Raw genomic sequence first — 25,041 nt, 5'->3', positions numbered from 1 at the left:
AGGGCATCGGCCCATGCGTTGTTGCTATTACGTTGGTATACAGATCACATCCCAGTATTTATCTTTTGATTAATCGCTGTACAAACGGCTGGATATCTTTTCTAATACATGCCAGAAGAACCAAATCCCATCACAAATCTTTAGTCGCTATCCTCACTACTCGAGATGTCAATCACAGCGGTTCTGACCTTCCGCTTTTGCTTCTTCTTGTTCTTGCTGGGGGCAGGCAGTGCGGGTGCCAGTTTCTTCTCCTTCCTCAAAGCAGCCTTCTTCTCCTTCTTCTCCTGCTTGTTTGCGGCAGCAGCCTTGGTCTTGGAGATGGGAGCAGGGACTTCACTCTCCGCTGGAGAGGGCTTGTTAGCCACAGGCTTGGATTGAACAAGCTTGGATTGGATCTTGGTAGTAGCCGGCTTGTCGTCATCACTATCCGAGTCTGAAGAGTCATCATCACTGCCAGAGCTAGAGGTGTCATCGTCGCTGCCAGAGCTAGAAGTCTCGTCGTCACTGTCGCTGTCACTCTCACTGCTCGAGATATCGACAACAGCAGTACGATTCTTTCTCTTCTTGTTCACAGGCTCCACCTTAACAGGCACCTTCTTCGGAACAGACTTGACAATGTCGAACAGCTCATCGGACATAGCATAGAAGACAAGCTCGGCCCGCACTCTCTTCTGAAGACGCTTATTCGCGGCGGGCTTCAACCCCTCTGCTGATCCGGCAGTGTTCAATTCGGCACCAGCACTTGCAAATGAATCCCGAAGCGCATCGACAGCCTCCTGGAAGGCAGGATCCTCCTCCTTGCCATCCTTTGTCGCAGCTTCAATATCCTCCTTCAGTACCTGAACTGCACCCTGGCTCAATCTTGCTTTCGCCGCATCACCCCTCAATCCTTTCAGGTATGACAAAAGCGCAATGTTATACCGAGAAGGGACATGTTCCTCGGAGTAGAGATGCTTGAACAGGTTTGTCTCGCGATTCTTCTGGAACTTCCACGACGAACGATCGTGGTGGTAGTGGCTCAGGTAAGACATGATAGGCGACTCGTGTAAATGCTGTGTCGAAGATGACGACGGCACGGGGGCTGAGGGATCCTTGTTCTTCTTTGCCTTCTTCTTCTCGCGCTTGCGCTTGCGCATTTCCTCTAATGCTTTCTCATTGTCGGTTTGCAATTGCTGTGCTGGATCGGCGGTGACTGTGTCACTGCTGTCGGAGTCATTATCATCGTCATTTTCAGCTTTCTGTGGGGCTTCGTCTTCGGCATCGGCGGCGCTCTCATCTCCGCTCCCGTCTTCAGTCTTGGTCCCGGGCCCGAATGAGACCCTCTTCTTCTTATCTTTCTTCTCCTTCTTCTTTTTCTTTGTGGATTCCTCCTTCCCAGCGTCGCCTTCATCTTCGACCTCGGTGCTATGTCTCCGCTTCTTGCTCTTAGTGACTTCCTCTGCGTCGTCAGATGACTTCTTGCGCTTCTTCTTGTCCTTGTCGGCGCTCTCATTTGGTGTCACTTGTTCAGACATCTGTATGTTTTCGCCGATACTCTCTCTGGCGTGCTTTGGCTTGGAGTTGGTGTCTTTTGTCTTCGCCATGATGGGTGGTTGAAGGATAGGATCTGCAGCGCAGGTACCTCGATGAAAATCCGATTTGGATGTCGCACAATTGTAATGGATCCAATTGTGAGTACAAGGATTTTCCAAGGGGTCCCAGGTTCTTTCCTGAGAGCCTGATTGTTGTGAAGATTTGATTCTACGATGGCGCGAGGCGGAGTTGACTTTTTTTTTTCTGCCGGATGAGTTGAAGGCGGTCCTTGATAAGATTGCTTAGAGCCTTGAGATACCTGGGCGTAGTCAACGGAGTACACTCCAAGGTTTCAATTGATAACTAATGGAACATCTACTTTAATCTATTTGGATATTCTGATTCCAGAGATTGGTATCATGGATTCGTCTCACATTAATAGGTCTTTCCACTATTGTACTTTTCTCCTACAGAAACGACTGGGCATAATCTCACGCCGCAACTCCATTAGCACCTTGTTCCTGGGCATCTTTTCGTTCCCTCCGTGGAATGCTATTCCCTTCAGTGCCCGAGCCCGTGGCCTGAGCAGAAGCCGCTTTCCGCTTGGCACGCTCTCTCTCCCTTTCTTTCTCCTTATCCCGCGAGCTAGGACCTGTAGCCCGTCGTCTTTTTATAGGCTCGTATACATCATTGAAGTTCATGTTGACACCCAAAAAGCGCATATCAACATCAGGTTGATAGGCAAGGTCCCCGAGCAAGATATTCAGGCGCGAGCGGAAATCAACAGAAAGATCCCGGAGCCGCACGCGTAGAGACGCGAGCATGTGGTCATCAGCCGAGGAGTCCTGCGCCGAGAGGGAGAACGGAGTATCGAGTCCGTCGAGACCAGAGCTTGAGGGTCGAAGATTTGGTGTTGAGGACATGGATGTGCCCCCACGGCTATTTGTGCGAAGGGGTAGGAGGTCACGATCTGTGACGCCCCAACGGCCCTGTGCGGTGCGGGTTTCAATTTTAGCATTTAGTTCCTGGCGGCGAGTGAATTCCGCGACAGAAAATGAGTAGAGACCATCGACGGCGTCCTTATAGGAGAGCATGATCTTGAGAATGTGGTGGAGCTGGGAGAGGAAGCTTTCTTCAGGTTGCTTGGCGGAAGCGGAGGTGGAAGAACCATAGCGTGGAGAGGCCGAGCCAAGAAGACCCTTGTGCGTGATGGAGTTGAGGTATTGTTTGTGAGCCATGATGAGATCATCGAGCGTGCAGTCTGGTTTGGATATGGCTGCCTGCAGCGTGTCCCAGCTGGATTCGATAACCTCGAACAAGATATAGTACTGGAGTTGACAGACAAAGTGGATCATTTCAGCAATAACACATCGTGCACGCTTCCAGTCTGGTCCAACTTTGTCGTCAACGTGGGCGAGTACACCTCTTGCACCGGTCATGCAGCGGCGCCAGGTGCTGTTGAGAGCGAACTCGACTCGCTTTACGCGCCAGAGAAAATTGAAAACTTTGAGATATTGAGTTGATCCGTATGGTGTAATTACGACGTCAACGGGGGCATCGATCTTATATTCCAGGGTGAAGCAGTCCCAACCAATCTCGCCGTGACTGAGCTCAAGCATACGTGCATCCAGCCGGCGGAGCACATCTGGCGAGTCATACTGCGCATTTGAGGCACGGATAGCATGTTCCAACTGAGCAGTGAGCGTATGTCGGTATTGGGAGTTTGCAGGGCGGTCCAGGTTCGAGGCTAGAGACTCCATCAATAACGCGATGAAGTCACCTTGTCCTAACAACAGATACTTCTTCAATGCCTGCAAATGATCGAAGAGCTTGAATTTGTTGTCCATTAGGTGGATAAGACGAGCCATGGTGGTCTTGTAGGCCTCATCAATGGATATCTCCAGAGTGGCAGTATCGCCGTATGTAAGCTCTTTTGAAGCCTCCTTGGAATATGCCTCCACCCATGCGGAATCACCGCAAGCGTATCGGATGAAGTTCAAAGACTTTCCAATGAGGAAAACCTTGTTTGCAAATTCTTGGGTAACGATTGAAGGAAGCATTTTCTCATCCAAGACGTACTTTGTTTCCCAAACGCTAGTGGCGATACGGCGGGGGTCCTCATCGGGCTTTCCTTTTCCTTCCGCAACAAAGAATTCCTCATATGGGTCAGAGAGTTCACCATCGTAGATCCATGACCGAAGCATGTCATAAAAGGGTTGTGTGACATGGACTAGAAGCTTCTCTGCAAAGGCACACACAAAGGGATCTCCGTGCGATGAGGAAAATCCATGGATCAATGATATCAATTGACCTCCTTTCTTGTCTGGAAATTTTAATCAACATATGGACGACACGTATAATTATCTTCTTGACCGACTACTCACCTCGAGATTCTTCAACAATAAGGCTCATCAGTCGGAGAGCCATTGTGGCATCCCTTGTCCAAACCACGCAACGCTTCAGGGTAACCCCGCCCTTCCGAACGCTTTTAGGCTCGCTTGCGTTGCCAATGGTAGTAAGTGCCTGTCGAATCTCCGCTTCTAGGGTCGCAACCAAGCTAAGATAAGACCGTAGCTCGTTAGCGATGGCAGCCCGGAGACTCTGATTTACCAGCCCACCCTCTGTAGTTTCCACAAAGGCAGACAATCCTTTGTAAAGTAAACAAGGCTCGGCCAGGGAGTTAAGCAAAGAAATAAACGGAGCCGGTAGATTAGGCGGCAATCTCAGGATGGAAGCTGATTGAAACTGTAGGTTCGTTGAAGACAGTCCCTGCAAATTGAAAGGCAGGTCGCGCAAGAGCCCATGTTCAAACTCCTCTGGAGCCCGAGGTTGAGCAGCCGGCGTTGCTGTAGACGGTCGAGGTGACGCCGCATCCGCATGTTCATCTTCCCGGTCAGTCATCGCCGTATCAAAGCTGCTCGCGACACGACTAGCACGCTCCTCTCGTTCCCAGTCCCGACGCAGTGAGCTCTGACGCTCTGGTTTAGACGACAGCGGCACCCGTTGCGACGCGGAAGAACTAACGGCAGGACCCTCATCGTCCTCCGAGTCCAACGGACGAGACCCAGTACCGCGTCGAGGCCGATTACCCCGACCAAGCATATTCTGCAAATTGCCATCATCCATAAGCGGGCTGCGACTCCGCTCCCCGCCATGTTCAGCCGCAAATTCGTTCTCGTCTGATAGCTTATAGAGCAGGTACAGGATTCCCCATTTCTGTGAAAGCACGGGCTGCGTCAGGAGCTTGGAGTACATGTTTGAGAACTTCACTGCTAGCTCTGGGCTTGCGTTCTCACGCCGCAGCTTACGCTTGATCAGGTCTGCGGCATTGTTAACATTTTCTGCTCCCGCGATACTACCCCGACGACCTGATGGAGAGCCGCCCTCCGCGGAACCAGAGGCGGTATGGGTGTCAATGATGCGCCAGGCACGCTCGAGGTAAGCGCTATGACGGCGTTCTTCGGCAGCAACGAGCGCTTCATCCGGGTCGGAGTAATCGTCATTTTGGAGAGCTGTGATGGGGAGCGCGGGGGTCAGGGAGTCGACTAGTTGGGAGAGGGCATCGTCGATGCGGCGCGGGCGGGTGGGATGTCGGGTCGAGGTCGACATCTTCCTGCCCTTTCCCCCGCTGATTGGGGGCGATTGTCGTGGGTTGGTGAGCTTGGGCAGGTTTGGAGTTGAGATTCGCTCTTGGGTAGTGATGGATTGATTGGTGTCGAAGGACTTGGGCGGCGAGCTTAAAGGTTCAAGGCGGTGGCTTTTCCAACAAAAAAAAATTGTGTTTGCCTAGGACCAATCGAATGGAGATGAGAAGCTGGCTATATGAATTGAATTGGGAAATCGTGGCGCATGGTATGGCGGCTTCTATGCGGAATGGGTTCGTGTTTCCGATGTTTGGGTTGTTTGGTCAAACGCGTCTCTTATCACTTATCACATCTTTATTTATGGGGTACATGTACACAATTACACAATTACGTAGCTCGTTTCAAGTTCAATTGTAGAGCTATGGTTGTTCGATTGCTCCAGGATTCCATTCAAGGAGACTAGTTAAACAATAATAGAATCAAACCACCCAAACGCCACCTAGAAATCATGTATCTCAGCAACCCGGATCAGAAAGAACACATGCACCCGCGGGTCCTCCAAATATTAGACAAGCGAAAAAGAGTAAAAGGATCTCCCAAAACGAAGAGACAAAAATTAAAAAAAAAAAAAAAAAAAAAAAAAAAAAAGGGATGTCAGAAAATACAGCGGGAGAGGAAACCAGGGGGAAATAACGTGAGCCATCAGAAACCAGAATAACCTTGAAGCAGCCATAAAAATTTCAAGACGCCAAGAAGACGCGCCCTCCAAAGACTAAACGGAATTCATTCGTTCAAGCCACCGGAATCAGCCCGTCCAGTTTTTGAATCATGTGCATCATTAACACCTGCCCATGCCAAAGTTTCGGCGGAGCTATAGCCGAAATAAAGAGAGAGAAAAAAAAAGATTTTGGGGATTTGCCCTTCTCCCCGGTGAAAAAGGCGTGTTGTCGTATCTAAGCAAGTGGCTTGTATTTTGTCTTGTCAATTGAGCAAGGACAATTGAGAAAAAAGGAAAAGTTGCCCGCGTCAAGAGACTTTATAATTTCCGTTTCACGCCCGACGCATGCCTTGGGAGGGGATTGGTGCACCCGGTGGCATACCCATCTGACCTGGCATGCCGTATCCGTGGGGATCATATCCGGCTGACATGCCATTCATCATAAGCGGGCCAAGTCCCTGAGCTTGAGAGACGGGGCAGTCCTTGTGGGCGAGCAGAAGGGTCTTAAGATTCACAATCTCCTCACGGAGTTGAGTCACCGTAGCGGTCAACGCGTCATTCTCGGTGGTGAATAGCTCAACCTTGGCTTGCAGGTTAGCTAGCCACTGCTTCTTGCGTTGACGACATTTTAGGGCAGCGACACTGGAATAATATTAGTACTTATACAGTCACGTTGACATTGGAGACTGAAGGCGACATACCGGTTGCGCTCTAGGAAATTGCGTCTCTTTTCTTCATCTGTCATCTTCTTGGGATCTCCCGAGAATTTCTTCATATCCTCATCATCTGAATCCATATCTGACGGCGGCTCAACGCTGTTGGGCTTCGCCTTCTTATTGGGTCCTTTGGCAGCATCGTCGGCCTTGCGACGGTTGTTGGCAGCCGGTGCGGCCTTGGGCGCATTCTTCTTGCCCTTGCCCTTGGGTCTGGAGAGTTCCTGCTCCGATCCATCACCGCTCATCTCACGACCACTGGTGCCATTCGTGTTGGATGAAACGCGCCGAGCGGCAGCGGCGCGACCATCATTCTGCATATTCGGGTTGGCTTGCATATTGTTCGCCTGGCCACCTTTAGCTAGCATAAAGAGACCATTGGCGGCATCAGCAGCATCGTGTTGGGTGAACTGGTCTGCGGGGGCAGGCTGAGGAGGCTTAGTGTCCATGTTCGCATTCGAGGTAGGATCTTGTTCGTTTCCTTGACCATTTGCGCTGTTTTTCCGAGCAGTCAACGCGGTACGATGGAATTCAATTGTCGACGGCGTGGCACCGCCGTTCTGGAGTTGTTGTAGCAAGGCCTGAGAGTTAGGGCTGGGGGCTGGAAACATCGACCCACCACCACCAGGCGTTAGACCAGTGCGAAGGGATGATTCGTTGGGCGTCGGGAAGCCTCTGCCAATACTGTCGAAATAATCATTAGATCCAGTGGGCCCGGGAAGCATGGCGGGGCTCAGAGGCCCTGAGCGCAGGGAGTTGGACCAGTTGTAACCGCCGGCAGAGCTTGCACCAGGCAAGGCCGGGGAAGTGAGGGACGCGACGGGCGGCAGCAGCGACTTGCCGGGGGTGTCACCGGGGTTGCTGCTAAAGGATTGCTCGAAAGGGTTTGGCTCCAGCGAGAAGGGGTTGTGCACGGAGTTGAAGTAATCCGGGGTATCACTAGGGGCGGCGCCGGCTGGGCGTCGGGGTGGCGCCAGCGAGGTTTGCGAATCGGGCTTCTGGTCCTTCCCTGAAGACTGCGAGTCTGGAAGGCGAGTCAGCATGAATGATGAGGGTAGACGATGACGCGCGCGATAAAGGTACCAGAAGGATGTCGAAAACGAGGGCCCTTCATTGTGTGGAGGAAGAGTAGAAGATCGATGACGCCAGTTGTGAGATCATCCAAACGGTAGAGGGGGGAAGTTGAGTTAAAGTAACTCCAGGTGGCGGATTACCAAGAAAAGATAGAATAATTATTATATTCGGCTATAATAATCATTCGTATTCCTTTTCTGTTTTCTCGTTTTTCTTTCTTTTCTGGTTTATCCTTTTTGTGCCCACCATATATAATCAAGAGCAGGGGAATATCAAGTGTTGGTGCAGAAGGGGTACGACACATAAGGGAACACGCGCGCGCCATCAGGCATTCGACGAACCTTCTTTGGAATTTTTTTTCGAGTCCATAGCGGACAAAGTGTTTCTGATGGTAGTCGTACTGGGCGCGACAGCAGCAGACATCCTTGAAAAAAATTGTCAAGTTTCTTTCTGAGCTCAAGCGCGCACGAAAAGAGATAGAGATCACTGCGTGGCTTGCAGGCTGTCCCGATGAGAAGAAGAGAAAGAGGGAAGTGACGTAGAGGGGGAATGACGACAATTTTAGGGGAGAGAAAACATTAAGTAACATGGGAAATTACGGCCCCCGGTCGATACCGTCGTAATACCACAGTACCATACCCTCACCATAAACAGGGTTGATGGTGATTTATAATAACCCCACGCATTTGGAGCAGAATGGTACGGTAAACCCGAGGTAACCGATGTAACAGAAAACTACTGTATAGCCGAAGCCGGTAAAGGGGAAAAGGGAAAGAGAAAGGAAAAAAAACCAGTTGCGTACTGGCCTTGACCCCGAGTCTAGACTGGTTGCACCTGCAAATTGAAATTTTCATTTCATTTCCTTTTTGAAAAATCCTCTATATATTACATTGGCCTAGGATCTTCACTTGAATCAAAACTAGGACATATCCACACATACAATGGTCTGCGCTATAAAGAGCGAAAGAGTAGGAGAGAAAAAAAAAAGGTCACTCGACAATGGACCCTCGCATGTCGAGTTGTCGAACCTGGAGAGACTTAGTGGGTCCATTACCATGTATTAAACCAATGAGAAATAATACATAGCGTCGGAAGCGGAGTCGACCGTCTTTCCGGGCTAGATTGGGAACTGGCAACAAGATGAAAAATTTTTTTCTTACGTTTTCAAGATCTTGTACTGACGAATCAAGAATCGGCAAACAGTATATGGAGAACAATCTCAGAGACTGGTATGGTATTCAGCAAAGCCCGTCCCTCTCTATCAATTGATTCATATTTATCGCGGGAAATACAATACAACAACATTTGCGGTGACAGGGGGGGGGGTGTATGATTTCACGATGACGACGACAGGAATGTGTCCCGGATGCTGGGTCAGCCGAGTGGAGTTCAGATGTAGGGCGTGTCAGCCAGTCAGATCTATGCACGGACGGGAAGTTGGAGACTAGGATTCCGGAATGCAAGACGCTGAGTGGCTGGCTGGAGGTCAATGGAGGTCAACTTATGGTGAGTTGTCGCACTAACCTGAATCCGATTGATGACGCAATACACGTGAGTGTTCCCGGTCCACAAAGTACGGGATGACGTGCGTGGCCTGTGAACCGGGTCTAGATCGGTTACAGTACTACAGAGCGATAACAGCAGATTGCAATATAAAATATGATACATGTACTCTCATTGGTGTATGAGTCCAGCCATTGATAAACCATGTAATTCTGTGCCAACTTTCATCAAATACTGTAATGCTTTATAATAGTTAATTACATGGCTGTGTCCTAGGTGAGGCGCCGATGAAACCCTACCTAATCTCGGACATGGTTTCAATACTGTAAGATAAGACGTTATCAATAAGGCTTAATTTAAATCAGTACGAAGAATCGGATCAGTATCCTCTAAGATGTGTGATGCAGGATGATCATATCTAGGATCCGGGGTATACAGAGTACAAGGGCTCAGATCGGTGGCGCATACTCTGTACTGATAAGGGCATTCGAGCTAGCCAATCTTGGAACCTAGTTTGATTAGTGCATCATCTTCCAACCCATTTGTTATGGCCGAAATAATAAGTATTGATGTATCTCCAAAGTGTATTGAAGGCTCGCTTCCGTCTTCACAATCCGGTCATCAATCTTTAGTTGTAGGCTAGGGCACATATGAATTCCTTTTTATACATTTGCAGTCGCTACATCTGCCATTCTATCATTATTCTCGATGAAGCGAAACCTTAATGTGCGCTTCCTTTACGCATAGAGAAAAATGCAATTGGTCGGTTCCCTTCAATTCCCCGAGCCCTATAGATCGTTTTTTCCGGTGCCAATCAAGATCAAATATCTTTGCCATTAGAATTTGGACTCCCTGGCTTCTTATCAATCTTACATGGGTCCAGCCTTGCTTCGGTTGGAACGTAATTCTCGATGTTTTTGAATGGTTTCAGTGACAAATGTCCAAAAAAGAAAGAGAGAAAGAAAATGGTAAAAGTAAAAGTAATAAATAAGCTTGGAAGAGCAACTTCTAGGCATGCTTGGTTACAGTACAAAGTCTGAACCTTCAAGGCTTTATGTCTTCATTTTAGAGCTTTAACCTCGTCCTCATCTATTGTGGGCTTCCTGTCGATATTGGAACTGATGCAGTGTCTGTCTTCGGGGAGCTACTCACATCCAGACACACAGCATTTACGTGGTTGGTCTAGCAGATGAGAAATCCCTTTCACTCTATCCCGGAAACTAAAGACTAGCATCCATGTAGCCAGACAAAGTTAATTACAAACAATTTTCCAATTTTCAATGGTGAAAAGAAGCTTCGGATTAAAAGATACCGCTGAATCATTTGAGGTCTATGGTTTTTGGGATGTGGCGCGCCGTTAGTGGGTCCATCCATGCTACTGGTGTACAGTAAGCGTTTGTCAACTGTAATCTCCGGTTGGACAGTCCCTCCTTTAAGCTTCGGGTGAGCCTGAGCCTAGAAGCCATGTGGGAAACGATCTTATTGGACGGAATATAGTTTGATACTAGCATGGTGGCTGCATTCAACGATGAGGCATTTTTACTACAGACCCCTTTGTATGAGAGAAGAACACAGATAATTGAACAATCCGTAGCCTGCGCATTCTAATAGTTCTAATAGTCAAGAGGAAGTCTTCCCAAAGGTTTGTGTGATTTTGAGGCGATCAAAGCGGAAGAGGCGCTGTATTCGAAACCCCGGGGATCTTGAAAGGTATGAGATGAGGTAATGGCTAAATCTGTTCCAACCCCTGTGTCTACCTACTTCTAGTTGCCAATATTTGAGAGTTGCTGTTTGTACCCCGAAATCGCTGACTGTACCTGCATTTTTCTGATTACAAATAGCAATTCTCGATATTGATGGCTTTGAATGCGTTCAGTCTAAGTAAGGTTCGGCAGTTTCATTATTACAATACTGAGAGCAACATTAAAACTAGCTTGAGGACAGAAAACGTGTAGATCAAGGCTTCTTTATTTAGACTTCCGGTAGGCATGGAATTGTATTTGCTGTAAACATACAAATAGTATATTATTATTCAGCGAGATTGGGTTCTTATTGTAAATATGGCTCATCGCGGTGATGAAAGAATGCCTGTCTTATATCTTGTTCAGGGAAGACTAGGATCACACTTAAGGACTCTGCCGAGTGACATTGCTATGGGAGGAACACCTCGATCAATTTCCCATGCGGCATCTAGAGTATACCCCGAAGACCGGTACTTTAATGTAGAGCACACATTTTGTAGGCATGATTTGATATTTAGAGTTACTGCCTGGACGGATGGAAATGTAATGTAAAGATGAGATGTAACAGAAGATGTCAATTAGGGTTTGCGTGGAATTCTAATGCTCAGCTTGATATTTTCAAAAAGAGGATCTTTCTATATCAACAGGCAAGATGGCCGAGTTGGTCCAAGGCGTGCGGTTCAGGTTCACCTGATCCAGATTTCCGCATCTCGTTTTCGGGGCGTGGGTTCAAATCCCACTCTTGTCATTTCTTTTTATCTTTTTTATCTTTCTGTTTTTTGTGCATCTACAATCAATATCTTGCAAAAGTCAAAGTCGGTTCGTTTTTTGCTCTTTACGGTGTAGGTGCACTTTTTGGTGTCGGGTCGATCCTGCTGTCGGAGGTAATTTCCTGGAATGTTGCAGTCTATTAGTGTTGGGTTCTTGTTAAAGCTAGCAAAAGGCCTTTTTAAGGTTATATTTAGATCCTTGCTTCTCATTTTTCGCATTGAAGAGAGCGATCTTTTTGGATATCGATGCTAAACTTTACTGATTTGGTCCAGAGACTCGGTATCAAGAAAAGACTATTGATATGTGGCAGCCTAAGTTGGAGTGGGCTGGTGTCGGACCAAAATATTTGATGTCTGCCTGTTGGAAGGGGGTGATTGAAGGATAAAACAGTTGAGAAATCCTATAGATGCAAATGAGCTTGTCAAACTCTACTTTATTTACATTGTTGGACCCAGTGGTACCTGATCGACATTAGCCTGTCCGCTTTGTTTTGTTTGCGTTTCAGTGATTGACCGCCCGCCGTGGCTAATCCGCCGCGTGTACACTTCACTTTTGAACCCATCTTCCAAGAGACGCCACATCTATCTGTGTTCTCAATCTCAAGCCTCTTCTTTGGTCGCTGTAGATTGCTGCCACCTCCCCACCCATAATGACGCTTGCCGAGGAGTTCCGCTCCCGAAATTTCAGTATGTGTCCCCTCGTGCTGATGCGGCGGCCATGTCGATCAGTACCCAGTGGATTCCCTCGCCTGCTGACCTCACCATTCTCTAGGTATCTACGGACAATGGTTAGTATCTAAGTTGTCTTGTCGCCTATGGGATTTTCAATCCTGATGTCATGGAGGACGGATGTGCCGAGGCAGTCAAAGGCCTTTGGTGCTCACCTTCACTGCTGCTTCCGAGTCTCCACCTGTGTGCAACAGAGCACTAGCTGACAAAACTCTACTAGGACCGGTATTCTGGGTATGATTCTTTGTCTGGCGCTTGGGATTGCCAACATTTTCACTGTTCACGTCATCCGGATCATCTTTTCCGTCCTTGCCCTGTAAGTCTGGAATTGCCTCCCAGGCGGAACTCATTCTCATTAACCATGCAACAGCGCCTCGACCTTTGTCATCCTCTTCATTGAAGTTCCCTGGCTCCTCCGCATTTGCCCTACGTCTTCCACATTCGATGCCTTCATCCGCCGCTTCACTACAAACTGGATGCGAGCTGCCATGTACACAGTCCTCAGCGCCATCCAGTGGGCCAGTCTCTGCACGGGTGCTTCCAGCTTGATCGCGGTGGCCGTTATCCTCATTATTGCCGCACTCTTCTACGCCTTCGCTGGTCTGAAGAACCAGGAGTTTGTTGGCAGCAAGACTCTGGGTGGTCAGGGTGTTGTACAGATGATTGTTTAAAGCGCTTGGATTGTGAGACTGGTATCGCGCTGCTTCCTTCGGTTCCGGGTGTGGACGCGCTAGCATAACTCTTGGGGCCCGAATTTCTGCGTGGAATGATGAGATGCTCGATGCGAAATCCTCAAAAAGGCCCTCGGGCAACTTGCACTGGAATGCGCCATGACCTTGCTGTTTATCTGCCCTGTACTTGTATTTCTCTAGTTCGGGGCGAGCCTACTTGGCACTTTGATGTTTTCGCCTTGGACATATTCCAAACTGTTTTCTGTATGGTTTAAGGCTGCACTATCTCTTATGACTTAATTACTTGTTAGATTTGGGACCAATCCTGTGAGGAGTACGCACCTGTGCCTTCTTATAGTATCCTGAAATGACAATTTCCTGGACCTCGGGGCTCCATTTCAGGTAGTTGTTGGATCATAGTCTGTTCCAAGCACCTAGGCACGTCCCGATGTCCCGTCCAAAGTTGGCTTGCGCTTTATTTCGAAATGCCACCGTGTAGGACTATCTATGTCCCTTGATAGACTCAGTGAGCCTCTGATCTATGACATAATCCATGATTCAGTATGATATGTGATTGGTTTTCCTTGCATAATTTAAGGTGAAACGTTGGTCTTCGATGTATGGAGCCGTTGGATCAAATATATTTTGAACCACACTACTGGGGTACCTAGGACAAGGGATTGTTTGACCTGGACAGAAGAGAAAGCTACTAGTAACTAACAAAGTGAAGCCTGGAATGTTTCAAGTTTATATGTACATTCATAAGTTAAGCAAATTTTGGAACATTCGGACCACAAATTGTGCCATTGTGCCTAGATGATATTTTGCATGTCCAGGTGAAAGTAATCGTGTCATAAGGAATTGGTTAATGTAACTAAAATTGAGAGGCTTCTTTATCGACTGGCAAGATGGCCGAGTTGGTCTAAGGCGTCAGGTTAAGGTCCACCTTGACATCATTTCCTGATCTACGTTTGTAGGCGTGGGTTCAAATCCCACTCTTGTCATTTCTTTTTTATCATTTTTTAATTGTCCTTCTGATTCAGACAAATTTTATTTCTCAATTCTTATTTCTCACTAGCTACTCCCAAATAGTTCCAAGTAGCTGGGAGTATTTTGCCTCTCAGTCCCTGCGGCACAGTATACAAATATTGTGAGAACCTTGGAAGCCTCAGATGTAGCGGAGCCTACATGAAAAACAATGTCCTCAAAGCGCACTCAAATTCCAAGTCACGTAGCTATAGCTGGACGAACAACGATCGGTCTGCCCACCTACCCCAGGCCAAATCCCAAGAAAGTTTGTAATACCTTCTAATTGTCACAGAAGAATAGCAAGTCTACCTGTATTCTCACGTTAGCCCCCGGGAGGTTTTTGAGATAGTCGGGGTACATCTAGAGGAGACGCATTATATCATTCGAAAAAAATTTATTTCAACCCAGAAAAGAAATATGATCCTTGAAATCTATCTCAAGAGTCTTGAACCTCCCCTTCATAGCGGCAACTTCTTCTACAAGCGTTCCAAGCTCGATCACAAGCCTCTTCAAGTATCAAAATGCTCCCTTGTACATGTACCTCTCCGCCAACATTTACCTTTTCTTTGCTGTATTGAATACCTTCTGTATATGCCTCACTACTTACTAATCTTTACTTTTCCACGCATGTCTTTCCAATTATTCATGATAGAGAACACACTACGCGCCAAAAGACTGAACGATAGCATCTGTTTAATGGAAAACATTAGAAAACCCTTAGATCAAACGGTCTGCCTTGGAATAGGATCTACTTTGATCACCTTGCTCTCCACCTACTTAGGCTAGTTTCTCGGTAGGATCGTCACCCCACAGATACAAATGGGAAACCCCAGACCAGATTCAATAACCAAGAACCTGACCCATGACGATCAAGCCACCCGGGAATACTCCAAACCCCTACCCAGGAACTACGTCGGAATAATCGCGTTCCAGGCCCTCGCATCATACAAGAACGTGACGGTATTAATCCCAAATCCCATAAGGCTAGGAACGGCTGAGAGTGGGGCTTAGACCTTTACCACTCAAGCAAAGCTGCTCGTCTGATTCCCCTACCGAATTGGCGGCTTTGCATTTTTTCAATCATGTCGACAGAAAAATTTGAGTGATCCCATGCATCTATCTCAATTACTTTACATTTTTAATTTTTAATTTAATTTTATGTTTCTTGAATTCTGAGTAGGTGCATCAGAGGGGTCATCCTAGATGATGCAATGCGGAGAGCCATTCACACCCTCACCGCCTCGGTCAGGCAGACCAATGAACTCGCATAGAAATAATCGAGACCGATACTCCTTATCATGATGGATATGAATCTTCGATGCACCGCCACCGTATCAGAGATAGGCTATTAATAACCCTCGGTCTGGACCCAAATGAGTACTTGAGTATCAGTCCAATAGTCTGGAAAGAGAGGACAATAGGAGGTTGTTGTAAGACAGACCGCCATAAAGGCCACACGAGCCATGATTTGCCCCCGAACCTTAACGATCTCGCTCCACTCTTCATGAGGCATTTGCTTCGAAAATGTCGCAGAAAGGTTCTCAAGTTTGAGGCATCCAATAATCAATTAAATCTCTCGTACTAGGAAAATGAATGGAGGATGAAACACCTCACGTCAAGTGAGGGCATTGTAAAACATTGGTTTCTACACTTCAAAGCTAGAAGAACGAGACCCGTAACGATACGGTAAAAGACAGTGATTTCGGTGGACGCAGACTTTGGATGCGGTCAGAGCACGTCACGCGCTCGGTGGGTCGTGGCAGAAAGAGGCATACATCATCCTGCTTTCCTGTCACCTTCTGCCCCAAGTAAATCCTTTCCCCCTCATTTGTTACTACATTCACCGTTTTGTGCTGCATTAGTTTCAATTGGCCTCCAGGCATTGTGATATCCAACTGATCAATCTGGGTAAGCAAATCATTTCTGCACCTGCTTATCAGCTACCCGCCCTTCCCCCCTCTACTGGATAAACCAGGGGCCTGGACCTATCCTGCATCCATAGACGTCACTTGTCGGGCTGTTGACCCCACAGAATCACCCTCGTCAAGCCTTGGCCTGCAAGGATTCCAAGGGTACTACAGGAAGAGGCCCAAAATGCCTCAAACACGTGGCCCTCGGGTATAGTCGAGCCTAAGCTGATATTGAAATACGGCAGCTTCAAAAAGATCTTCATCATGTCCACCCAGACTGCCCCGGTCATTCCCCCTCGACCGTCTCGATCCCCACAGCCGAGTCCCTCTATAGATATGCCTGGTATTCCCCCACGCCCGGCTCACCGCCGCATCGATCGATCAGTTTCTCCAATGCGGAGCAGCTATGCACCATCTCCTTTCAACGAGTGGACCGGTCCAAGTTTGAGCCGGACCACCTCGAATGATATCCCTCAGCCCCCCCCAACGCCCCCCGAGCGTAACAATACCGTCCCTGGGCGAGGAAGGGATTGAGTATGCAGATCTGGATGTTGGAAACGTGCCCGAAGGTCATAACCTGGCACCGACAGAGACTCGTAACGTTAGCAGTGACCTCAAGATTCATGCGCCGAGACCCTCCTTGCCGACGTTAAGTGCTAAGGCAAAAGTGCAGGCGGTCACCCGCACAGACTCTCGTCAGGCTGCTGCTGCTGGCCTAGGCCGGGACAGCGAAAGCTCCCCCGCACTCGAAGAGCCGGAGCGGGCCAGCCGATCACTGCATTCCCGAGCGAGTGGCTCGCGGGCCGAGTCGTCCACCGCTTCCTCCGATCGCCGGCATTCCATGCAGCCCGGAGAGGAACATGGCTTCCGGGTACCTATGTACCCTAATGCCGGTGAAGTTCAAGCACCTTCTCCTAGCCCCTACCTAGACCAAGGCTCTCAACGCTCAGGTCGCAACCACCACCGTTCTCGTAGTGCCCGAGACTCTTCCTTGCCCCCGGGCAGTTACGGCCTGCACGGGCACGGTGTGCCGAATGGTGACAAGTTTGAGAAGGCCTGGTATGAAAAGCACCCCGATGAATTCGTGAGGGAGGAGGGGCAATATGGCCCTGGCGTGGGCACTCCTCGCCCCGATTGGGCTCTGAGCAGCGACGATCTGAACAAGATTGTTCGAGGCCCAGCTGGCTCTACACCTGGTAAGCTGAGATGACTGACAAGTTCATTTAACTAAGCCCTAACCCCATCAAACAACAGGCACTTCTCCTAAAGTTCAGGGAACACCCGAGGAGGAAGTTGGATACCTTGCCTCCGATGAGTATATGCACCGCATGGCATCTCCCCCACCTGACACTCGGCTTGATTCTCAGCCCACCGTAGAATCTCCCCTTCGCCAGATGAGTTTCCCAGCCTCGGAAATCGAGCCCAAGAATGCGCCTGCCTCTCCGCTACGCCACGGTCGGAGCAGATCACATGGCAATCGTGCAGACAATGACATTATCCACGTCGACGACCCGAAGCACCATCTCCACCACCCAGATGGATTTGCTGCCACTCCAGCACAAGATGAGCCAACAATGGCGATCGAAGAACCATTCGAAGACCACCAGCCTATTCTGGCTGCCGATGAAGCGCGCCCCGGGTCGGCCTACCTCCATCCTGCGGTTTCACCCACTCGTGGAAGTTTTGATGAGGAATACCGAAGCCGGACACCTAGTGTGTCACACAGCCGTTCCAACAGCAGATCGGCCAGTGCTCAAGGAGCGCCCACGTTGACTCGGTTTGACTCACGCGAATTGCATGATGATAACTACACCCCTCTAGAGAATGTCGAGGAATACGAACCGTTATTCCCAGAAGATGAGCACAAGAAGGAACGTCCTGTCTCAGCTGCAGATCGTTTCAAACAGCGCCCTGAGCTGTCCAAGCACAGGTTCCCGAGTCAGGATATCTGGGAAGATGCACCAAACAGCCTGCAACTCCATGCTACGGTCACCACCCCGGATCTCCCCAGACAGGACTCCTCAGAGATTTTTGAGACACCCGAACAAGAGGCCAATCGCAGGATGCAGAATTCGAAAATTGATTCTCACCAAGTAGCCAGTCATATTCTTGAGGGGGAGAGTTCTCGTGAAAGCCCCAAGGCCCCCAAACGCCCCAATGCTATCAAGCAGCGATTCCCAAGTCGAGATATCTGGGAGGATGCACCAGACAGCCAGCAATTGGTGACTACCGTTGGGCCCGCAGAGGATGGGATTAAGAGCCCCGAAGGACCTTCTAGACCTACCATCCCTACCCGGCCACAGAAGCAGTCACAATCCACATCACCGATAGAGAAGCGTCAGCCACCAGTGATTCCTGGTCGCCCGAAGCCTCAGGTACCGGTTCGTCCCGCAAAGCCTAATCCTCAGGTCCCAGCTGGCTCGGAGACCAAAGAAGCCTCTGATGAAAGCCCAGCCATGCCCAAAGCAAAGCCTGCAGTGCCAGCTCGTCCTGGTGGCAGCAAGATTGCAGCTCTGAAGGCAGGATTTCTCACGGATCTGAACTCACGTCTCCAGCTAGGCCCTCAACAGCCAAAGCCTCAGGAGAAGGAGCCTGAACCTCCGGCAGAGAAGCAGCCGCTAAGCGATGCCCGCAAGGGCAGAGCTCGTGGTCCTGCCCGACGAAAGCCCGCTGCGGAGAATGCCAATGCTCGACTACCGACTATTCCAGAGATCAAGATTACAGAAACATGGAATGTCTGGCAGCTTTGCGAAGATGGCAACTTGGTTGTCGGTGATGAAAAGAATGTCACCAAGGCGCCCGAGGTAGCCATTCCCGCTGAGCCCGCCATGGCACCGGAGATAGCAAAGAACACTGCTGGTGAACCTGTTGACCCGACCCCGGAGCCTCCAGCGGCGGTTGAACCTGCTTCCAATGCTACTGGCGCCCTCGAAATCGATCAGTCTTCAAAGGAGGATGTAGCCTCACAGCAAGTACCCTCACAGCAATCTACTGAGCCCATTGTCGAGCCCTCGATAAGACAAGATGAGCCACAGTCCGTATTTAAGGAGGATGAGCCCTTAATCGAGGCCACTCAGGCTCCTGTTCAAGAGGTCTCTTCCCCCAAATTGGAGAACGCTCTCGAGGACATGACCGCATCAGCTGATGGTAAGAAGGCATCAGATGGCGATATGCACGACTTACCATCGTCATCCTAACCTACTTTGTTTTTTTTGTTTCCTGTTCTATTTTCATACCTTGTCTTCCTCGTTCACCTTGTTCTTTCTGTTGTTGAGGCCCGTGGGGACGAGTGGAGCGTTATACGTTACCACATTCAGATCCTGCTAACATTAGTCCCCCAACCTGCTCAAGCTATTGTTGCGTGTTGTTTATTTAGTGATTGATTGATTCACACATGAATCTATTCCATTATGGCATCTTGTAGAATGCCACTTGGTTGATTTCGAAGCTGTCTTGTTGGTCATTTGGCATAGAGCGTCAAATGACTGAAGGCCCAGTATATTAGGTAATGTTTAAGTAGAGTATATAGTCCAGTAGACGAAATATATGATGAGTCTCGTACTATATAGTCTTATTGTCTAAATTTGGAACCGTGGCTTGCAACGGTCCACAATCACAATCACAATCAAGAGATTTCCAACTTTACGGGATAGATGAACTAGTCAAAATGTAATAATAAACTTATTAATTCTGTTTCAACGGGCCCATGTACATTAGCGGCATCCAGACTAACGACAAAACATTTTTGGGCTGAAAATGGTCACTGGGGTATTGCATCTGTCAAAAACTCTTTTTTTTTTTGTTAACTTTCCTTTTCAAGAAGGGCAAAAAAAAAACCATTGGGAATCGATAGAAAGGTAAAAAGTCACAGAACATGATCTGTATGGACTTTGTATGGGGGAATGTACAGCAAAATTTGGTGGCTACTCAGGTAATTTTAGCTCACAGGGAGCCTAGACATGTCGCCTTTGCCATCTTTGATCCATTCCTTGTCGACCAAGCGCTCACGCTCAGCATACAGCTGCTTGTAAGCACCGCGGATGGTTCCGTCGCTGACATGAACAACGATAGAAATCTCCTTTGCAGACTTGCCGTGACCCATAAGGTACGAGGCCAAGTAGATACAAGCAGCCACAATAGACAAGGGCGAACGTCCAGCCAGATCACCCATGGCCGTAACGCGGTCAGAAAGCGAAGATGAGACACTGGTGACCGAGTATGGAAGATCGAGAAGGTTGCAGAAACGGCTGCAGAGGTCACTGGGTTTGGTCGAGGTGGTAGCAGTGTAATTATCAGAGGACTCTGCACCACCAGAAGCGTTGTTGCGCTCAATGTTCTGAGCTGTAAAGAACTTCTCAAGAGCCTTGTAGATGCGGCCGATTTCCTTGCGAGTGACCTTCGTCACAGCAAAGATCTCAGTGAAAGTACGAGGGACCTTGCACTGACGGCACGCAATGAATATACACCCGGCGATGATCACATCCTGAGATTTTCCCTTGAAAGCCTTCGCGTCGTCCACGACCTTGAAGAGATACTTGGCTGTGTCGGCCACATTCTTCTGGATATTGAAGCCGTCACAAAGAGCACCAATCTCCTTGTATGCCGCCAAGAGGGCCTTGTTGGACTTCTCATTGGACTGCTTGTTCTGAGCACGGTAAAGATCACGAGATCGACCAGTAGCTCCGCTAGCGATGGTAGTCTCGAGTTGGTCTCCATTGAGAAGAGGGTTCGAGCTTTCTCCGACACGAGACGGATCGTCATTGTTTTGGTCGTCGTTCGAGAAGGTTCGCCACTCGGAGTGCATGTCGATTTCACGATCGGCTAAAACTAAGCCGCAAGAGCCACAGACAGTCTCGTGGGAGTCCGGGAACTCCAAATTAGGAGGCACTTCCTTGCATTCGGGGCAACAGAGAGTTGCGGAGAGGTTTTTCTTCCACGGAGTTGTCGCCGTATCGGCCGCCACACTCGAAAGGGTCGCCATCTTCTTCGCTTGCCGAATTTGCTCAAAACGGGATTTCTGTCTCTTGGCGATCCTTTTAGCAGTGACGGGTATGTTGTATTTGCGATTATAGTAACGAAGGAACAGTGGCGAATACACCTTGGCGGATGTGCCACGAGAAGAAAAAGAGCAGCAGCTGCCTTTTCAAGTTGCGTACACCACTACCCAGGTATTCATGTTAGCCTATTCGCATCCAACGTGAAAAGCACGACAAGCCAGGATGGTGTCGCCGCCTGGCTGGGGTGTCCAGGTTGCGACACCACAGACTTTCTCGAGTCCTCGAGGCTGTCATTACCTTTCAAATATGGCCACGCCCAGAAAAACAGATCACCCCCCAGTAGTGAGGAAGACTTCACTAATCTGCGCTTTCTTGATAAGAAAGGGTGTCAGAGAGCCTCGATGCCTGAGCTTGTTCGACCGCGGGGAACCAATCAAGGTCTCCGTAAGAACGAGCTCACGAAAAGGGTCGTCGAACCGGATGGCTGCAGGAACGCGAAGAGCAGAAGAGTCGAGTTCCAGAGACAAGCTTAGGGTTGGGGTGGATCGAGGAGCTGGGGGAGAGATGAGAGGAAACAAAGGTGAAGTGAGAGACAAAGCCGGCTGAGAACCATCCGGTATATCACGTGAACATGACTCAGCGCCAAGCATTTCCTTCCGAACAGAAGTCGTTTTGAACTTCACTGCACCGGAACGACGGCTCAGATCTCCCTCCTGTCGAGCATCCCCTCATTCTACGTGTACCGACTACTTCCGTCGCCAAGATGATGTCCCAGTCTCTCCGGGCTTCGGTGGGTCACTACTGGCGATAATTCCAAGTCAACCAGCTAACGCGATCATGAACCAGCGCTCCCTCTTCACTCGTGCCGCTCGGCAACAGGTCCCGGTCGCTCGCACCTTCATGACATCTGCTGTCCGCCGCGGTATGTATCGTCCTTGAATTCCCTGAAAGCCACTACAACATACTTCAGCTTAATACTCGATCTCGCCTGTTCCTGACTGATATCTTCCAGCCGACCCCATCCAGGACCTGTACATCCGTGAGCTCAAGGCCTACAAGCCCACCCCCATCAAGGCCGGCGACGCCGATGCCCACGTCCAGAAGTTCGCTCTCCCCAAGGCCCCCGCTTCCCCCGAGGAGGCCAACCTTGCCGGTGAGCTCTCCGCCTACGAGCAGTCCGTTGTTGAGGTTGAGGGCCAGGCCGCCGCCGGTGAGGCCGCCCCCGTCGAGGAGAGCTGGTTCGTCGAGGAGGAAGAGGAGGCCGCTGCTGCTCACTAAATTTCCCTTACTTTTATTTGGCAAGGTCTGGGGAAATATGGGGGGCCGGCTGTGCATGCCTGTGGCGTGACTAGATTGGCCGCCTCTCGGGTCCTGAAGCTTGTAAATTAGACCACCCTTGAAATGTTCAACCTCCTTTTGCTTCATTCTCGACGAGATTCTGCCACGGACTTGTTCCAGTCTGTTTTGTGCCTGCTCTCAGTTCAAACAGTCGTCTTCCAAGGCTGGAGCATCAAGCTTGTGCTCCCGTGGAAATGGTGCGACAGGATCCTCGTATTGATAATCCCCGACATGAATCATGTTATCCTATCTTGTAATCTCTAAACATTGCACTGGTGAATAAGATCGTCGCTCAGATTCCTTGAGACACTTGAATTGATATCACATTTCGAGGCATGTCAACAAAGGCCGGGTTTACACCTTGATATGATAGTGAGTTTAACTTTGCGAACAATTGGACTAGTGCGACTATATATCCCTTTGAACTGCGCCAGGACATCAATTGACTAGCCTATATGATCAATGGCCATACAGGTGGCCAGTCTGAAGAGTAGAATTGAATCAATCTATGATACCCCTGGCGATTCAGAGGGGTGCTCCGATGTGCTCCGATGCCGGCGATCGTTGACCTGTCCAGCATAGTTGATATGAACGGATGAAAATCATAACAACTCGAAAGGTCGAATCTGACTTGTCAGAACATTGCGAGTGAATTAATTTCAGGAAATAACGTAGTATTTGGTTGGCTTGCAGAATGCAGAGCTGCATACAGAGAGTTGCGGATATACATCAACGCCATTGTCGCGTTGACTATGTGTAAAAGCCGAATTGGATGACACTAATTGGGATGAGTTGGAACGGAAACGAAAGTAAAAACATGGGGCGACTAGGTAAAGATGACTGGGCTGAAAAACAAAGATCCAAAAAAGAAATGACAAGAGTGGGATTTGAACCCACGCCTACAAACGTAGATCAGGAAATTGGATGTCAAGGTGAACCTTAACCTGACGCCTTAGACCAACTCGGCCATCTTGCCAATTGATGGATTATGGGATGAAAATTGACAACCTAAAGCAACGCCAGTGCCATTCCCTGACATGAGGCGTCTTGTTGTCGTAAGAGGTGGACCTGGGGCTGAACACCCTGCATATCGAGCCTAATGACGTGGTCCCGTCTATGGACAATCTGGCTGAGCTTAATCCCCGCTTGTTGGTGCCTCGTTTACTTTCCTTTTTTGCCTCCAGCTCGTATCGAGTTGCTTTTCTCTCTCTCGTAACCTTGTGCACCACTCGGTGATATTATCCGGTTTAACGGTCACACTGTTGATTCTTCTTGCAGCGACTGTCTTATCGCGCCTTCTCTCAACCTCAGCTAAAGTCGTGGCTGGGATGTATCGACAGGGGGGCGAAAGATGAAACCATCGCCAAGAGCTTGCGCAATGCCCTGGAGAAGTGGCCCTGAGATTACACCGCGGAACGAAATCAAACCCAAAGACTCATTGCTTAGCCAGGTCTATCCATGGGCCTGAAAGTCTTCTAGTGGCGAGAACCCCTGCCGAGTGGGTAATGAACGACGTTATGTGCCACAAGACAGCCCGGATTGACATATCCGTCCCCGTGAATCTGCAATGCCGATTCGATCGTAATCCTGGTCACGTATGGTGCAGCTGTACCAGTTCAAGGTCAAGTGTTTTCAATTCCTTGGAGGAATGTGGGGCATGTCATGTCATTGTGTTCTTAATCTTTGGATTTGATGCCATTTGGGCGACATTCCACAGTGGAATGTATATATGATGTAGCATGGGTGCAGCCCTCGAGGAATGGCGTTGGAATATGAGACTACACCAGCTCTCGGTTCCTAGAGTACAGAGAACCGCATAGTTCATCTATACGGAAGTGGGCGGATCGGGTAACCTGTATATAAACCTAAAACCAGCGTGGACATGCATATTACCCTTTCCCCTCCTTGGGGGTGAATTCTAAACCTTTCGGAGCCGATGTTATTGGCCTGTACCAGGTTGCAATCGAGACCAAAGACAACCTGGAAATAGACCATTTAACTCGGGGACACAAGATTACGCGAGAATGATGGCTATATACAGAGTGGGTTATGCAGTGGGGAACGGACAGCGTGTCTCACCTTAGCATGGGGAGATTGGGTCAAGGGGAGAGAGGATCTGAATCAATTACATTATCTTTCTTTTTTTAATTATCATCAACCTTGGTAGTCTCTTTCATATCTTCTAGTGTTTTACTTTGGGTGCTCTTCATATTGTTTCAACCTCTTTTCCTCTACCTTCTATCAATCGTCCAACCTCCTCTCTTTCCTTCACCCCCTTCTCCCCCTCTGATTCATACCAATAAACAAACCTTAAAAAAAAAAAAAAAAGAGAACCTCTCCCCCCCCTCAATCACCAATCATCACGTCTCATATAAACGGGGCTGCGTGTTATCCCTTCCATCAATTATTCTGTTCTACGTCGACTCCCTCACTTCTGCTTCCCCGCCACTACGCGACCGGACCCTTGTTCTGCTCCCGAACCGCCCATTAGAGGATTTCCCGACGCCGATCATTTCACTCGCTGGCCCTTGGAGCTGCAGCGACGATCCACCTATCTACAGGTCACCGACTTCTCTTTTTGTTTTTCTCTTCGCGGATGTGTGCGCATTCAGTACTTGAAATCTGATCTCTCCCCGCGTGTGACTGATCGACCCGTTGTGTTTCCTCCACCCGTTGCTCCCGTTTCATTGTATTGGGATTTGTTTGCCCGTTTGGAGGGGGGCTGCTGTGTTTACTTGTTGCTGTGGACCT

The 25,041-nt window shown here is 49.0% G+C and overlaps 7 protein-coding genes across 7 annotated transcripts; 3 read left to right on the top strand and 4 right to left on the bottom strand.

Moving 5' to 3' along the window:
• Positions 1-140: 140 nt before the first annotated feature.
• Positions 141-1,583, bottom strand: N7484_006413 (WKF domain-containing protein; the record flags this gene model as incomplete). The annotated part of the gene is made up of 1 exon (XM_057116831.1): positions 141-1,583. One exon carries the CDS (start codon positions 1,581-1,583, stop codon positions 141-143), a length of 1,443 nt encoding a protein of 480 aa, XP_056972714.1.
• A 420-nt stretch (positions 1,584-2,003) lies between these two features.
• On the bottom strand, positions 2,004-5,121 carry N7484_006412 (tubulin gamma complex associated family protein; the record flags this gene model as incomplete). Its single annotated transcript, XM_057116830.1, has 2 exons — positions 2,004-3,835; positions 3,897-5,121. 2 exons carry the CDS (start codon positions 5,119-5,121, stop codon positions 2,004-2,006), a joined length of 3,057 nt encoding a protein of 1,018 aa, XP_056972713.1.
• A 1,025-nt stretch (positions 5,122-6,146) lies between these two features.
• Positions 6,147-7,970, bottom strand: atfA (bZIP transcription factor atfA; the record flags this gene model as incomplete). The annotated part of the gene is made up of 3 exons (XM_057116829.1): positions 6,147-6,456; positions 6,516-7,551; positions 7,943-7,970. The coding sequence occupies 3 exons, from the start codon at positions 7,968-7,970 to the stop codon at positions 6,147-6,149; spliced, it is 1,374 nt and encodes a 457-aa protein (XP_056972712.1).
• A 4,296-nt stretch (positions 7,971-12,266) lies between these two features.
• Positions 12,267-13,016, top strand: N7484_006410 (Tvp18 family protein; the record flags this gene model as incomplete). Its single annotated transcript, XM_057116828.1, has 4 exons — positions 12,267-12,303; positions 12,389-12,404; positions 12,566-12,661; positions 12,716-13,016. The coding sequence occupies 4 exons, from the start codon at positions 12,267-12,269 to the stop codon at positions 13,014-13,016; spliced, it is 450 nt and encodes a 149-aa protein (XP_056972711.1).
• Positions 13,017-16,418: 3,402 nt separating this feature from the next.
• N7484_006409 (Aim21 family protein) lies at positions 16,419-19,152 on the top strand (the record flags this gene model as incomplete). The annotated part of the gene is made up of 2 exons (XM_057116827.1): positions 16,419-17,151; positions 17,210-19,152. 2 exons carry the CDS (start codon positions 16,419-16,421, stop codon positions 19,150-19,152), a joined length of 2,676 nt encoding a protein of 891 aa, XP_056972710.1.
• A 740-nt stretch (positions 19,153-19,892) lies between these two features.
• Positions 19,893-20,936, bottom strand: N7484_006408 (transcription factor SUA7; the record flags this gene model as incomplete). Its single annotated transcript, XM_057116826.1, has 1 exon — positions 19,893-20,936. One exon carries the CDS (start codon positions 20,934-20,936, stop codon positions 19,893-19,895), a length of 1,044 nt encoding a protein of 347 aa, XP_056972709.1.
• A 779-nt stretch (positions 20,937-21,715) lies between these two features.
• Positions 21,716-22,230, top strand: N7484_006407 (ATP synthase subunit H; the record flags this gene model as incomplete). The annotated part of the gene is made up of 3 exons (XM_057116825.1): positions 21,716-21,742; positions 21,799-21,874; positions 21,965-22,230. The coding sequence occupies 3 exons, from the start codon at positions 21,716-21,718 to the stop codon at positions 22,228-22,230; spliced, it is 369 nt and encodes a 122-aa protein (XP_056972708.1).
• Positions 22,231-25,041: the final 2,811 nt, after the last annotated feature.

This window comes from Penicillium longicatenatum (assembly GCF_028827895.1).
Source record: "Penicillium longicatenatum strain IBT 33135 chromosome Unknown contig_3_segment0_segment0, whole genome shotgun sequence".
Classification (NCBI taxonomy): domain Eukaryota; kingdom Fungi; phylum Ascomycota; class Eurotiomycetes; order Eurotiales; family Aspergillaceae; genus Penicillium; species Penicillium longicatenatum.
This window is presented reverse-complemented; position numbering and strand designations above follow the sequence as displayed.